Source organism: Pteropus medius, unplaced genomic scaffold, assembly GCF_902729225.1.
Source record: "Pteropus medius unplaced genomic scaffold, Ma_sr-lr_union100, whole genome shotgun sequence".
In the NCBI taxonomy this organism is placed as follows: Eukaryota; Metazoa; Chordata; class Mammalia; order Chiroptera; family Pteropodidae; genus Pteropus; species Pteropus medius.
This window is the reverse complement of record NW_024349803.1, coordinates 19,036,089-19,051,620: the sequence shown is the minus strand read 5'-3', so window position 1 is coordinate 19,051,620 and position 15,532 is coordinate 19,036,089. Positions and strand designations below refer to the sequence as shown.

The 15,532-nt window shown below is 35.9% G+C and overlaps 1 protein-coding gene and 1 non-coding gene across 6 annotated transcripts in view; one reads left to right on the top strand and one right to left on the bottom strand.

The window, feature by feature from the left end:
• The window catches only part of SETD2 (SET domain containing 2, histone lysine methyltransferase), a 100,071-nt gene that overhangs the window by 72,563 nt on the left and 11,976 nt on the right, over window positions 1–15,532 (top strand). For all 5 annotated transcript variants that reach the window (XM_039837581.1, XM_039837580.1, XM_039837579.1 and 2 more), the window contains 4 exons: window positions 61–730; window positions 3,904–4,038; window positions 6,043–6,182; window positions 12,428–12,539. In XM_039837581.1, the coding sequence (XP_039693515.1) occupies window positions 188–730; window positions 3,904–4,038; window positions 6,043–6,182; window positions 12,428–12,539 (930 nt within the window). In that variant the 5' untranslated portion in view covers window positions 61–187. The remainder of the gene's footprint in view (window positions 1–60; window positions 731–3,903; window positions 4,039–6,042; window positions 6,183–12,427; window positions 12,540–15,532) is intronic.
• On the bottom strand, window positions 8,089–8,207 carry LOC120582535 (5S ribosomal RNA). Its single transcript, XR_005647588.1, has one exon. It is a non-coding gene; the product is annotated as a 5S ribosomal RNA (ribosomal RNA).

Below are 15,532 nucleotides of genomic sequence, written 5' to 3'. Positions count from 1 at the left end.
GCTTTGATTTTGTCTGTAATTTAGGGAAAAACTTTTTGTGGTGCTCTTTTTGTTTTCTAGATATGATACACCAACTTCTAAAAAGAAAGTTCGAATTAAAGACCGCAATAAACTTTCTACAGAGGAGCGTCGGAAGTTGTTTGAGCAAGAGGTGGCTCAGCGGGAGGCTCAGAAACAGCAACAGCAGATGCAGAACCTGGGAATGACATCTCCACTCCCCTATGACTCTCTTGGTTACAATGCCACTCATCACCCTTTTGCTGGCTACCCACCAGGCTATCCCATGCAGGCCTATGTGGATCCTAGCAACCCTAATGCTGGAAAGGTGCTCCTCCCCACACCCAACATGGACCCTGTGTGTTCTCCTGCCCCTTATGATCATTCTCAGACCTTGGTGGGACATTCTACAGAACCCCTTGCTGCCCCTCCACCTGTGCCAGTGGTGCCACATGTGACAGCCCCTGTGGAAGTTTCCAGTTCACAGTATGTGGCCCAAAGTGATGGAGTGGTACACCAAGACTCCAGCGTTGCTGTCTTGCCAGTGCCAGCCCCAGGCCCAGTCCAGGGACAGAATTATGGTGTTTGGGATTCTAACCAACAGTCTGTCAGTGTACAGCAACAGTACTCTCCTGCACAGTCTCAAGCGACCATATATTATCCAGGACAGACTTGTCAAACTGTCTATGGTGTGACATCACCCTATTCACAGACAACCCCACCAATTGTACAGGTAACTAATTTTGGAACCTCTCTTATCTCTTACAGTTTGTTTATGGTGTGTTAGATTCATGGAGGAATTCTTGCCATTGATGACTTTTATAGTTGATCAATACTAGTTATCTATTGTTGTATAACAAATTACTCTAAAACTTAGCAGCTTAAGACAACAAGTAATTATTATCTTATAGTTTCTGTGGGTCAGGAATTCAGAAGTAGCTCGGCTGGGTAGTTCTGGCTCAGTCTTTTCATGAAATTACAGTCAAGTTGTTAACCAAGCCTGTAGTCATCTGAATGCTGGACAGGGGTGGAAGATTCACTTTCTAGCTCACTCACATGATTGTTAACTGGCCTTGGTTCCTTACCACCACATGGGCCTCTCATTAGGGCTGCTTACAGCATGCCAGCCATCTTCCCTAATGCAAGTGATCAGAGAGAGAGAATGACTTCTGGATTATTCCTCTCCTTTTTGCTTATAGGCATTGACTTATACACAATTTATTCTTCTGTATCCCTGTGAAAGAGAATGCTTTGTCATGATCACTTAGGACATGGCTTGCCCCTTCTTCTTCTAGACCCAGCTTGTGTGTTGTTTTTTATACCCTACCTGTTTATCATCATAAAGTTTGCCAGAATGATTCTGATGCACTGAGCATAAGGATGTTGCTACGGTAGATAATAGTAATGTTAAATTTAAAAGCTAAGAGTATACTGATTTTATATTTCAAAATGTATTTTTGTGTTTTTTAATCAAGTTTTTTTCCCCTATAAAACAAAGGGATATATTTTAAGCTTTAAAAAGAAGAATGCATAAAGCATCATCCTTACCACATTCCTGTCTCTCTCCCTCTTTCCTCCATCCCTCTTCGTCATCCTTTAAATGTGAATTATGGATGGCAGAGACTCCCAGGGATATTTCCTGCACGCATTACTTAGTATTGATTAGTAATGTTTACTTATATTAGTATTTTTGTGATGAAGCTGTGTCAAAATTTTGTGTGAAAGGTCATGACAGTATCCTGCTTTAATTCCTAAAATCTTAACTGTATTAACTATTTTCATTTTTTATGATCTCTTTAACCATGATTTTACATATTTGGAGTCTTAAAAGACTCGAAGTTTTTTTCTCTTGTTTTTCTACTTAATGTGATTCCTAACCATTTTTCCAAATTATTCCATATTTTTAGGTGTGTGTATACACATACATGCATATACATATACATTTTAATGGCTGTATAATATCCCATTTGCTTATAAGGTCACATTTAGTCTTTTTTTTCTGAGTCATTTAAATTGAAAGTACTTTTTCATAATTGTAAATAGCAACACACTGAACATTCTTATACCATTAGTTTTGTGTGTGGGTGGGTGTGTGTTTCTTTCATGTTTGGCTTTAAATGAATGTGGTAGTGCTAAAAAGGGCTAGTAAGAAAATGGTCACTATTGGTTGTCAGATACAATTTTACAGAATGGTTAGGGATCTTAAACAAATTTCTTAGGTCCTAATTTCTCCTGCTGTCTTCCCATATTTTTTATTGTACTAAACCATTATTTTTGAGTTTTTCCCTGAGAATGTATATCACAGATCAAAGAAAAATGATCTGTTTCTGTCCCATTCCTGTTTCTGAGGTATATTCTTAACCTAGGTGTTAGCACCTAAGCAACAGCAGTGGGAGATATGGATATTAAAGACTCCTCAGTAAAAAGCTCATTGGTCATATGGCTGTTCTTGTTTGTTTAACAGAATCTTTTTTCCATCTCAGTGAGCAAAAGACTTCTGTAGGGTTTAGTCATACATACAGCCTTCAGACTCAAGCATCACAATTTTACTCATTCCCAGTTTTCCAGTCTGTTCCTACCAAGAAGTCATTTATTGACTCCCTAACCCACTCTGTGTGTGCTAGAGTAGCAGATAAATGTACTAGGACGGTTCAGACTGTCCATCCCTTCTCTATGAGATTAGTTCACCAGAGATGGGCTTTGGGTAATGAGAAGCATAGATCATGTCGTTAGTGTGTGTTTTGAGTCCTGATTCATCATTTACTATGTGTCCAGGAGACAGGCACTTACATTCTTCAGTTTTAGTTTTCTAACCAATAAAATGAAGAGAATGTCTCAGAGTAGTTGAGGTTTACATGAGATAATGGATATTAATAATGATAGATTCAAAGTACCATTTACTATAAAGGTTTAATTATAGTTATTACTCTGACAGTTACCATAATAATACTGAGAGTATTGACATTTGTGGGCTGTGAGATGCATCTGTCAAGGCCATCTGTCTGGTGTCTGGCTCAAAGATCTGACCTCCAGGAGGAAGCCTTGAGGTCTGTGTCATTCAAACCTAGTATCAACCATGTGAAGATGGGTTACTGAGCGTTTGTAGATATAACTTTGACAGTAAAGTATTATGTGATAGGATAGAAATTTGTGAGTATATATACAGATATAATATTTTTGACATTTGACGTAGATGTATTATGAGAAGGTGATCGTTTCTTTTTTTGTCACAACTGCTTATTAAACATAAAAGCTCAAATCATGAGGCCACATGATTTATAGTGGTCTTATATAATATTAATGAGTGGCTGTACTAAGTTATACTGAATCACATCTCAAAAACTTGAGTGCTTGGACTAATTTTTCACAATATAAAGTGAAGTAACTCCTATATAAAGTAATAGTAATTTTTTTCCCTTTAGAAGTGGGGTAGAACAATTATGTTTTCCCCTCTGTAACAGATTGGACCTTCTTAGATTTATCTTGTAATTCCCACTGCAAGTCACATTTTAAAGATATTTCTAGACTGTATTTATGTTTGAGAAGTTGGCTTTTGTATAATTTCGACTTGTTCTAACGGAAGAGCCAATTTCTTACAGATTTGATAGGCACATGCTATTTGGGTATACCTTACAAATTATACATCTTTTGTATTATTTCAGTGGGACTGCAATCCAGTTTCCCTTTTTTATTGCTGCTACTGTTTTGGCATTGGTGTGTGATTTTCAACTGGTCTAGATAGATACTACAGAACCCTGAAAAATGTTCATTTTTCCTTTACTTTTTGACAGTTTGAATTTGAAACACTATACTTCCAAATGAAAGATTATGCCAACTTGGAAGTCAATTACTGCTTTATTAGAGCTACAAAATATAAATTATGAATTTCTTCATTTTATCTTTTAGAGTTATGCCCAGCCAAGTCTTCAGTACATCCAGGGACAACAGATTTTTACAGCTCACCCACAAGGAGTAGTGGTTCAGCCAGCCACAGCCGTGACTACAATAGTTGCACCAGGGCAGCCTCAGCCCTTACAGCCAGTAAGAAATATTTTGGTTGATAAAACTCTCATTGGCTGCCTACTTTATCTTTAACAGGTTTACTTTTTGCTGTTTTTGTTGTTGTTGTCGTTTGTTCTAAGTTTTTGTTTCTTTTAATTTTCGTAGTTACAATTTCAAGTGCCTATGTACCTTGAGGGAATGTTACTCATTTATTTTTGACAGTTTAAAAAGAATTCTGTGGAATTTAATAGCTATGTTAATTTATATATATTTTGCTCCTAGAATCCGTTTCATTTGTAATTTTAACTGACCTTGTATTTTTATACTTTGCTATGAATTTCTGAAGTAATAATTTTCTAGACTAGCTATCGTTATTTCTGATATTGCATGATACTATACTAGATACCATAGATTAGGAGTATAGAATTGAATGCTATCCTTCACTATACATATTGTTACATGTATTGAAAGAAGCTCTTGTTATTCCTACCATATGTAGAAGGGCATGGTAAAATCTTGATGAAGTGTTTCGAGGTGAAATGGGAAATAGGCTGGTATTGGAAGCAGTTGAGAAACTAAACAGGAGATTAATACGATCAGAATAGCAATTTAGCATACTTACCATTCTGGAGAAGGCTCTTGCAGCAATTTGGTGAGTAATGGTGGCTTCAGACAGGTAGGGCAGTTAGTGAAGATGGAGTGAAAGACTGCATGTGAAACAATCGAGAAGACAGTGCGCACTGACAGCGGGTGTTATGAGTTGGGCCCCTTTAGGCATTTTGAATATAAACAGAAAATTCAGTTCCTATCCTTAAAGAAGCTAACATTCTAGTTAGAGTTTAGGATTACAATGAATGATACTTAAAATAGAGTTTAGTGTCATGAAAGGTACAGATGAAGAGTATGAGGAGGGAAAGAATCATTCTCAGGATGGGGGAGGATTAGTAATTCCATAAGTACTGAATATATTGGAATATTAAGTGACACCAAAGCTTGGAGGAAAGAGGTCACTTCACAGGCCAGATAGAGGACTTCGAGAATGGAGGAAGTAGAACATAAGCAAAGCCAAAAATAAACAAAAAGTCAGCTACGTGAAGTAGAGATTAAAGAGGCGGGAGTATGCACCAAACAGTGCTCTCAAAGACTCATGTTTGCTTAAAAGTAGACACATTTTATCTTAGGATCTCAGGTTCTTCTTTAACTGCTCAAGCAAAGGTAAAACTGGAAAAATTATTCTTTATTAACTGGCTAACATAGGTGCTGTGACAAAATACCACAGACTGAGAGACTTAAACAACAGAGATTCATTTTCTCACAGCCCTGGGGCTGGGAGTCTAAGATCAAGGTGTGGGCAGGTTTGATGTCTCCTGAGGCCTCTCATCCAGCAGATGGCTGCCTTCTCACTGTCTGCATGTCTCTTCATCTTATGAGGATACCAGTCCTATTGGATTAAGGCCTCACCTTTATGACCTCATTTATCCATAATTACCTCTTTAAAAGCCCTGTCTCCAAATACAGTCACATTAGGGGTTAGGGTTTCATATGAATTTTAGGGAAATACAATTCAGTTCATAACTTATTATGAGGCTTTTGCGTTTTTCAAAATGTGCAGTTTTAAAAAATATGAATACAAGGTTTCAAACATACAGAATGGTATAGAAAATAATGTATAAATGTTAACATTCTGTCATATTGTTTTTCAGATTTTTTTTTTTTTTACAAAAGAGATACTATATCTAAAGCTCATGCAGTTAGTTAATATCCTGAAGTTGATATATGCCATTCAACATAATTTTTTTTTTTAAGTTGAAAAATACTCTTTATTTAGATAATGAGCTGCTGAATATTTTTTAACGTGATGTCTTAGATGGTGAACTGGGGCCAATTGTCAATTTTCTGATAGATCTTTAAAGCTCTTCATATACACTGTCTCTGATCATTTCCCAGGTTGTACCTTTGCTTTATATTAAGTAGACTATTTTTGTCCTTTTCAGCCAGGTGAAAAGAGATGTGATTGATCAAAAACTTATATGTTTCTTTTAGCCTGAATTGGTTGTGACAAATAATCTCTTGGATCTGCCACCCCCGTCTCCTCCAAAACCAAAAACCATTGTCTTACCTCCCAACTGGAAGACAGCCCGAGATCCAGAAGGGAAGATTTATTACTACCATGTGATCACAAGGTAAGAAAGGTTGTGTGGATATCCCCAAATCAGCTTTCAGTTGGTTAAAGAAGCTGCCACCATAAGGGAAATTTTATATAATAACTTGTCATTGACTGTTCACTGTGCTTGAGGGCTATTGAGTTTCCAGAATCACATTTTAAATGTTATGTCATATCTTAGACTTTAGTTCTTTTTAGGTGTGTATTGGTGTATTTTCAATCTGCAAGATTCTTTTGGAGAAAATTTAGGAGTTTTTTAAAAAATGGTAATGACTTCATCTAATACTATGAATATCAGGAGTTATGGGCAAACGTTTTCTGTAAAAGGCCAGATAATAAGTATTTTACACTTTGCTGGCCAAACAGTCTCTGTCACGACTACACAATTCTGCCATTGTTGTGTGAGCAGCTATAGCCCATACATAAATGAATAGGCATGTCTGTGCTCAAATAAAAATTTATTTATAAAAATTGGAAATGGGCCAGATTTGGTCCATGTGCCATAGTTTGATGGCTCCTGCTATTTGTAAGAATCTTAGTTTACATTTTTCTTAGAAATTAAAAAATATATATCTTTTAGACAGCTTCATGTGAATATATGCTGTGTGTGTGTGTGTGTGTGTGTGTGTGTGTGTTTATACTCATCAGTATATAATCTTAAGTGAATTGTTTGGGTGCATGTTTTATAATCTTTATTTACCCATCTACCAGTTAATATAGAACTACATTATCTTCAATGCTTGCTTGTACTTTATTGTAGGGGTCAGCAAACCATGCCTATATGGACTACATGTTTTTTCAAATAAAGTTTTTTGGGAACACAGCCATACCCATTTCTGTAGAGATTGCCTGTGGCTTATTTCACACTACAGTGGCAGAGTAGAATAGTTGTGACAGAGATCAAATGGCCCACAAGGCCAAAGATATTTACTTTCTGATCCTTTATAGAAAAAAGTTTGCCAACCCCTACTCTCTCATATGGCTATACCAGATTTATTTAACCCATCCTGATTGATGAATTTTCCCTATTTTATATGCAACTCTAACCCTGGTCATCCTTACAGACACTAATCTTATTACCTTCTTCAGGTGGATTCTTAGAAGTGGAATTGTTGGTGAAAAGAGATATACACTTTAAATTGATAAATATTGTCAGCTTGCCATTTAAAAAATTGTTCATACCAATTTGTTCTTTTTTTCTCTTTTTTAAAAAATAAATTTATTTAAATTAGTTTCACATATACAGTTCATTAATTAGACATCTATAATGTTCATAAAACAGTCCCTCCAATTGGTCCCTCCCTCCCCTAGCCTTCCACTTAGCCGTCATATTAATGCTAACTGCATTCCCTGTGTCCAACTGTCAACTACTAATTTGTACTTCTTTAACCCTTTACCCCATTCTCCCAGCCTCGGAACCCCCCTCCCTTCTGTCCGTCGCCAAATTGTCCACTATATTTGTGAGTCTGTTTTTGATTAGTTTCTTCTTTTTGTTCCTTAGATACTGCATATAAGTGAAATCATATGATATCTATCTTTCTCTGTCTGACTTATTTCACTCAGCATAATCTCTAGGTCCATCGATGTCGTTGCAAATGGTAGGATTTCATTTTTTTTTTAATGGCTGAGTAATATTCCATTGTATATATGAACCATAATTTCTTTATCCAGTTGTCTGTTGATGGGCATTTAGGTTGCTTCCATATCTTGGCTATTGTAAATTGTGCTGCCATGAATATTGGCATGCATAGATCTTTATGAATTATTGTTTTGGTTTTCTTTGGATGAATTACCAGAAGTGCAATTGCTGGGTCAAAAGGTATATCCGTTTTTTATTTTATTTTTTTTAGGTGAGGCAACCCTTGGTTGACCTTATAGATTGCAAAGACCTTGTCATCTTACAATCCCTTATTTTTTATTTTTTATGCCTACAGCACCTGGTCTTTCTAGGTGGTCTCCCATCCAAGTACTAACCAGGCCCGACCCTGCTTAGTTTCTGAGATCAGACGGGATCAGGCTTGTTCAGGGTGGCATGGCCATAGACTATTTTTAATTTTTTTAGGAACGTTTATACTGTTTTCCGTAGCAGCTGTACCAATTTGCAATCCTACCAGCTATGTATGAGGGTTCCCTTTTCTCCACATCCTTGCCAACACTTGCTATTGTTTTGATTTATTGATAATAGTCATTATGACAGGTGTGAGGTGATATCTCATTATGATTTTAATTAGCATTTCTCTGATGATTAGCGACCTTGAACATCTTTTCATATGTCAGCCATCCGTACTTTCTCTTTGGAGAAGTATGTGTTCAGATCTTCTGCCCATTTTTTAATTGGATTGTTTGGTTTTTGTTGTTGGGTTGTTTAAGTTCTTTATAAATTTTGCATATTAACCCTTTATCAGATGTATCATTAGCAAATATCTTCTCCCACACAGTTGGTGGTCTTTTTATTTTGTTGGTGGTTTCCTTTGCTGTACAAAAGCTTTTTAGTTTGATGTAGTCCCATTTGTTTATTTTTTCTTTTGTTTCCCTTGCCTGAGGAGATATAGCAGAAAAGAAATTCTTGTTAGTAATATCAGAGATATTACTGTCTTTGTTTTCTTCTAAAAGTTTTATGGTTTTGAGTCTTACATTTAAATCTATAATCTATTTTGAGTTTATTCTTGTATATGGTGTAAGAAGATGGTACAGCTTTTTTTTTCTTTTTTCTTTTGCATGTTATCTGTCCAATTTTCTCAACATCATTTACTGAAGAGACTGTCTTTACCCCATTGTATATTCTTACCTCCTTTGTCATATATTAAGTGAGTGTATAGGCGTGGATTTATTTCTGGGCTCTCTATTCTGTTCCATTGATCAATATATCTGTTTTTATGCCAGTACCATGCTGTTTTGATTACTGTAGCATTGCAGTATAGTTTGATATCAGGTAATGTGATACCTCCAAATTTGTTCTTCTTTCTCAAGATTGCCATGACTATTCAGGGTTTTTTATGGCTCCATGTAAATTTCAGGATTATTTGTTCTAGCTCTCCAAAAAATGCCATTGGTATTTTGATAGGGATTACATTGATTCCATAGATTGCTTTGGGTAGTATTGCCATTTTAACAATGTTGATTCTTCCTACCCATGAACAGGATATATGCTTCCATTTATTTGTATCTTCTTTAATATCTTTTTTCAATGACTTACAATTTTCTGAGAACAAGTCTTCTACCTTCTTGGTTAATTTGATTCCCAGGTATTTTTTCGTTTTCGATGCAATTTTAAATGGGATTGTTTTCCTAATTTCTCTTTCTGAAAGTTCATCATTGGCGTATAAAAATGCCACTGACTTCTGAATATTTATTTTGTAACCTCCTACTTTACTGAATTCATTGATTAGTTCTAACAGTTTTTTGGTGGAATCTTTAGGGTTCTTTCTATATATTATCATGTCATTGGCAAATGAGAGTTTCACTTCTTCCTTTCCAGTTCAGATGCCTTTTATTTCTCTTTCTCTTGTCTTATTGCTGTGGCTAAGACTTCCAATACAATGTTGAAGAGGAGTGGTGAAAGTGGCCATCCTTGTCTTGTTCCTGATCTTAAGGAAAATGCTTTTAGCCTTTCCTCATTGAGTATGATGTTAGCTGTAGGTTTGTCATATTTGGCCTTTATTATGTTGAGGTATGTTCCCTCTATTCCCACTTTGCTGAGAGTTTTTATCATAAATGGATCCTGGATTTTGTCAAACGCTTTTTCTGCGTCTATTGATATGATCATATGGTTTTTATTTTTCAATTTGTTAATGTGATGTATCACATTAATTCATTTGCAGATATTGAACCAAACTTGCATCCCAGGAATAAATCCAACTTGATCATGGTGTATGATATTTTTAATATATTGCTGAATTCGGTTTGCTAATATTCTGTTGAGGATTTTTACACCAATGTTCATAAGAGATATCGGCCTATAGTTTTCTTTTTTTGTAATGTCTTTGCCTGATTTTGGAATCAAGGTAATGGTGGCCTCATAAAAAGAGTTAGGGAGCCTTCCCTCTTCTTGTATTTTTTGGAATAATTTGAGAATAGGTGATAATTCTTCTTTGAATGTTTGGTAAAATTCACCTATGAGGCCATCTGGTCCAGGACTTTTGTTTTTTGGGAGGTTTTTGATTACTGATTCTATTTCATGGGTGATAATCAGTCGGTTAAGATTTTCTGTTTCTTCTTGACTCAGTCTTGGGAGATTGTATGTTTTTAGGAATGTGTCCATTTCTTTCAGATTGTCCAATTTGTTGGCGTATAATTACTCATAGTAATTTCTTATGATCCATTGTATTTCTGTGGAGTCTGTGGTTATTTCTCCTCTTTCATTTCTGATTTTATTTATTTGAGTTCTCTCTCTTTTTTCCTTGATGATTCTGGCTAAGGGTCTGTGAATTTTGTTTATCCTTTCAAAGAACCAGCTCTTGGTTTCATTAATCTATTGTATTGTTTTTTCTAGACTCTATTTTCTTTATTTCCGCTCTGATCTTTATTATTTCCTTTCTTCTATTCACTTTGGACTTTGTTTGCTGTTCTTTTTCTAGTTCTTTTGATTGTTTATTTGAGCTTTTTCTTTTTCTTTTTTTTTTTTTTTTTTTTTTGAGGTAGGCCTTTATTGCTATGAATTTCCCTCTTAGGACTGCTTTCTCTGTGTCCCATAAATTTTGAGTCGTTGTGTTTTCATTTTCATTTGTCTCTAGGTATCTTTTGATTGTTCATACCAATTTAGACCCCACAAAAAGTAAACAAAAGTGCTTTTTTTCATCATGTTTCCTTTAATCTTATATGTCTAATAGGTGAGAAATCTCATTTTCATTTCCACTTATTTTATTATTTAGATGGAACGTCTTCATTAAATTATTGGCAATTTGTATCTTTTGTGAATTACTTGTTTGGAGTATATACTCATTTTCTGACAGCATCATTAGATATCATTATCAAGGGTATTGCATATGTTTTTGTTTGTAAGTCTTGTGACATAAAGAAGTTTAAAATTTTCATACAGTCAAATATTTCCCCTTTACATTTTCTGCTTAGAAAGACCTGCCTTCCTTCTGTAAATACTTATCTAAAACAAACCCTCATTCTCTTGCTCCCTGAAAACATAGTGATTTTAAAAACCATTGTTTCCAAATTTTACCAGAACTTTGTATTTTCGGTACTAAAACAAGCTTTTTAATGTACTGTTACTTTTCCAAAAATAAAAAAAAGATTGCTATTTCTTATTTATATGTGTACCTTTTCCATCTTTTTTCTAAGTTTTCCTTAGCTAGCACCACACTTCCCACTCTGTTCACTTGCCACAATAAAGCCACAGCTGCTTGTGGTTCTTTGATTACAATAGAAATCTTGAGCCCATTTTTTAATTAGTTGCATTGGTCTAGAGGTAAGCCTACTTTTACAATCATCTGCAAAACTGATTTACTTCAAGTACCTTTAATGTTGCTGACTAAAGATTGGTGTGGTAGGAAAGCAGAAGACTGTAATGGCGGGATTGGCCTGCCAGCTTCTCTGAGGCTTTTGATACCTTAAGTGATCCCCCTTAATATTCGCCTGCTTATTTTCAAAACAGCTAAAAACATACAATGAGATAACCTGGTTGAACCCTTCTTTTTGCAGTCAGATGAGAATATATTTTTCAGAGGGCACAATTTTTTAACCCGTACATTTTTTAACCTGAAACGCCTGTGCCAGAGTTATCTGTTTAATGCTGCTAGTCATTAAGCCAAAGGGGAGACTACAAACAAGAGGCTCCTCAAGTGAAGAACTTGCTCACATAGTCGAGGATCGTGAGGAGTGTGTTGTGATTTGTTTTGTGGTGCTCCAGGCACATGCCAGGTACAATCATTGATCTCTTCACCTGTGTAGGAATGGCATAGGCAGGTACCTACTCCATGTATTTTTTAAACTTTGCTGAATTTTATTTTCTGGACATAGCCAGGTGAGAGACAGACAAGATGTCTGGTTTTACTTCTCTCTTTGACACCCAGCAGCAAATGTTGCCACATCATTGGCTACAGAAATACAGTAGGCTAAACAATGTATGTCTCTGGGATAGAATCATTGCCTCTGGGAAGATGTCAAAAGAATGTCTCAGTCTTATGGAGCTGACTTGTTCTGTGTCTCATTGCCTATTATACTTTATATATATAAATATCTGAGCAGAAATGCCTGTGCCAGAGTTACCTGTTTTCTGGCCATGACAGCATGACTGTTCTTACTTTCTTCTAGGCAGACTCAGTGGGATCCTCCTACTTGGGAAAGCCCAGGAGATGATGCCAGCCTTGAGCATGAAGCTGAGATGGACCTGGGAACCCCAACATATGATGAAAACCCCATGAAGGTGAGTGTGGTGCACACATGTGTTTCCTGATCATTTGGGAGTCTCTGCTCTGTCATTTTGTAGGGTCAGTAAATAGCCACATGGTCTTATTCTGTTTTTCTTATTGTTCTGGAGAATTATACATTTAATAAATACTGGGGGGCGGGGCTAGGACATTCAAACAATACAGAAGTGTGATATGTAGAACAAAAAATAAAACTGTTAATTTCTGTTCAGCTACTCTCCTTTCATCATTCTTTCCTCTCTAGAGGTAAATACTGTTAACCTTTTAGTGTAGGCTTTCTCAGTCAGGAGCAATTTTGCTCCCCAGGGGACATTTGGTAATATTTTAGAGATATTTTTGGTTATTACAATTGAGAGGTTGCTTCTGGCTTCTAGTGGGTAGAGGCCAGGGAAGCCACAAAACATCTTACAATGCACGAGACAGTCCTCCATAACAAAGGAACTGGCCTAAAATTTTAATAGTGCTATGTTTGTGAAAACTTGCTTTGTAGTATATTCTTCCAAGACCTTTCTGGAAAATACACACACAGATGTTTTTCTCTTTTCATTTTAAATACGCAAATAGAATCATGGTATTATTTCCTTTAATGTGTCTTAGCTTTTTCCCTGTAGATCTACTGCATTCGTCTTGAAGCTATATATGTTTCTTTTTAAATGTGTCTTGGCTCTTTAACTGAAGCCTTACTTAGGTGGTGTGGTTTAATGTCCTGCCATTTTTGGATTGGTGGGTCTGGAAAAAAGTTAACTTTACATTAAAACCTACCCAAAGGAGTATAACTCCCCACCCCTTAAAAAAAAAATAATGGTTTGAGACAGAGATATTTTACTATGGAAATACTAGTTTATGACAAAGATGGCAAAAAAGAACTTATTCCTAATCTCTCCCTTTGACAAGACAGTAATTGGGATTAGAGATCATATAAATAAAATATTTGGTGATTGAATTAGAACAATTTTTATCCCTTTCCACTTGTAACAGACTTACTGTCTAATGATGAGGTGTCTTGAATGAAATTAAAGACTTTATTTCTATGTTCTAAGATCTGAATAGCACTTTTTTTTAAATCTTGAAAATGAAGAGAAGCGCTTAACTAGTAAGTCAGTGGAGAGAAGTGGGAGAGGAAAGAGGAAGCAAGAAAGGAACCGGAATGAGAGAATTAAAGTGGAAACAAATTCATACCTTTTATATTTTCTTCACCCTGAGAGAAGTGTTCTTTCTTCGCCATGTATTTGCCATTTGCCAAAAAGATATACACTTAAGTTAAATCTATGTGGAGCTTGCTAAATTTCAAATGAATCATTTGAGTCACTTAACCATGTCATTCTAGGTATTGTACTGTCACATTTTTCTTGAATCATTTAGAAATATGCCCAGGATTGTTAGGCAACTGCCATCTAAATTATCTGGGAGCTTCCCAACAAACAAAAAAGCACAATTCCCTCTTTCTAGACTTTCATAGCTACATTAGTTAAGTCTTTTGAAAAATAAACAGAAGGGTTTGAGAAAAAATCTCTGGTGCAGGACTACAGCTGAACTTTGAGACCAACTTTATAAAGCTTGTTGGTATCTCACCATAAATTATGACTAATCTTTTGGTCTGATGTGTGTATATTAAGTTAGTCCTTCAAAGCAAATGAAGAATGGGTAGAAAGTCTCCTGTTGCTTATTTAACATTCAGAGAATTGGCCTTTCTTATATAAAGACCTTGTATTGGCAAATCCAAATTATTAATAACACAGCCAAGCATCGAGTAAGAGCTGAGAAGTAGAGGCAGCCTTATGTGCCATGCTTAGGTCTTGGACCTCCATTCTTTGTCTAGGTGGTGGGAAAGAAGTGACACGATCAGACTTGCCTTTTAGGAAGTTCTGTGGCGGAGGTGGACTGGAGGGGTTGACCATGGAGTTGGCGGCTTCCACGTGCACTTACTGTAATGGTTATATCTACTGAGCACCCAGCAGCACCAACCAGGCTTCACTTGTTAGAAATGCAGAATCTCAGTCCCTACCCCAGAGCTGCTGGATTAGAATCAGAAATTAACCATGTCCCTGTGATTCCCATACACATTAAAGTTTAATGGGCACCTTGTTGTGATTGCCAAAAGAGAAGTCTAATCATGAAAGCTGACTACCACTCAGAGAGAGTGTATTTATCAGGTTCTATCTGATAACATACAGAGAAAGTAACATGTTCTAGGCAAGGCTGTAGCTTCTCAAGCCTTACCCAAAATTAGTTATAATAAATAAGTACACTCCAGAAAAGCTGGAACGCCCTAAAGTAACACAATATTCACGGTGACAACTGTTAAAAAATATGTGGGTATATAATTAGGTTTCAGTGAAAAATTATTTATTTTAACTTATAATGTGTCTCAGTATATTGAGTGTGAGTTCAAAGTTAGGGTTTGAGTTAATACTTATGTCCTTAATAAACAGCAAAGTAACAAACTGGTTGATCAGATTCTAAAGTTGAGAGAAGGTAGTTAGGTTTAAAGTCAGCAAGTGGACTATGAGGGATATATAGATATATCCCTTTCACCAACTGTAAAATATGAAACTCTTACTGCTTGCTTAAGTTATGAAAGCTTGAAAATTGAAAGGCCAGACCTCAGACAAGATACATATTCAGAGTATTGGCTGTAACTTAACTGTACTTGAGGAACTTCAGAAGGAAACCATAGAAGTATTTTCTCACAGAGTCTCTACCTGGGAGTTTAAACCACCAACTTAAAAGTATAATTTTTGTTTTTATCGTATAGTGAGGTGATAGAGATGATTTTCAAGATGAAATTCCACTTGGGAATGACTAAGACAGTGGGATTCTCAATGTCTAATGGGAAACTATTCCTTGGTGCTGTGCTATAGTGTCAGCTGTAACAGAAGGAACATTTTTCTGTTTTCAAGTAACTGTACCACTCATTATCAGTATTAAAAAAGATAGCTTGAATGTAACATCATCACTGATGTAAGAGACCACAAAGAACCCTATGTAT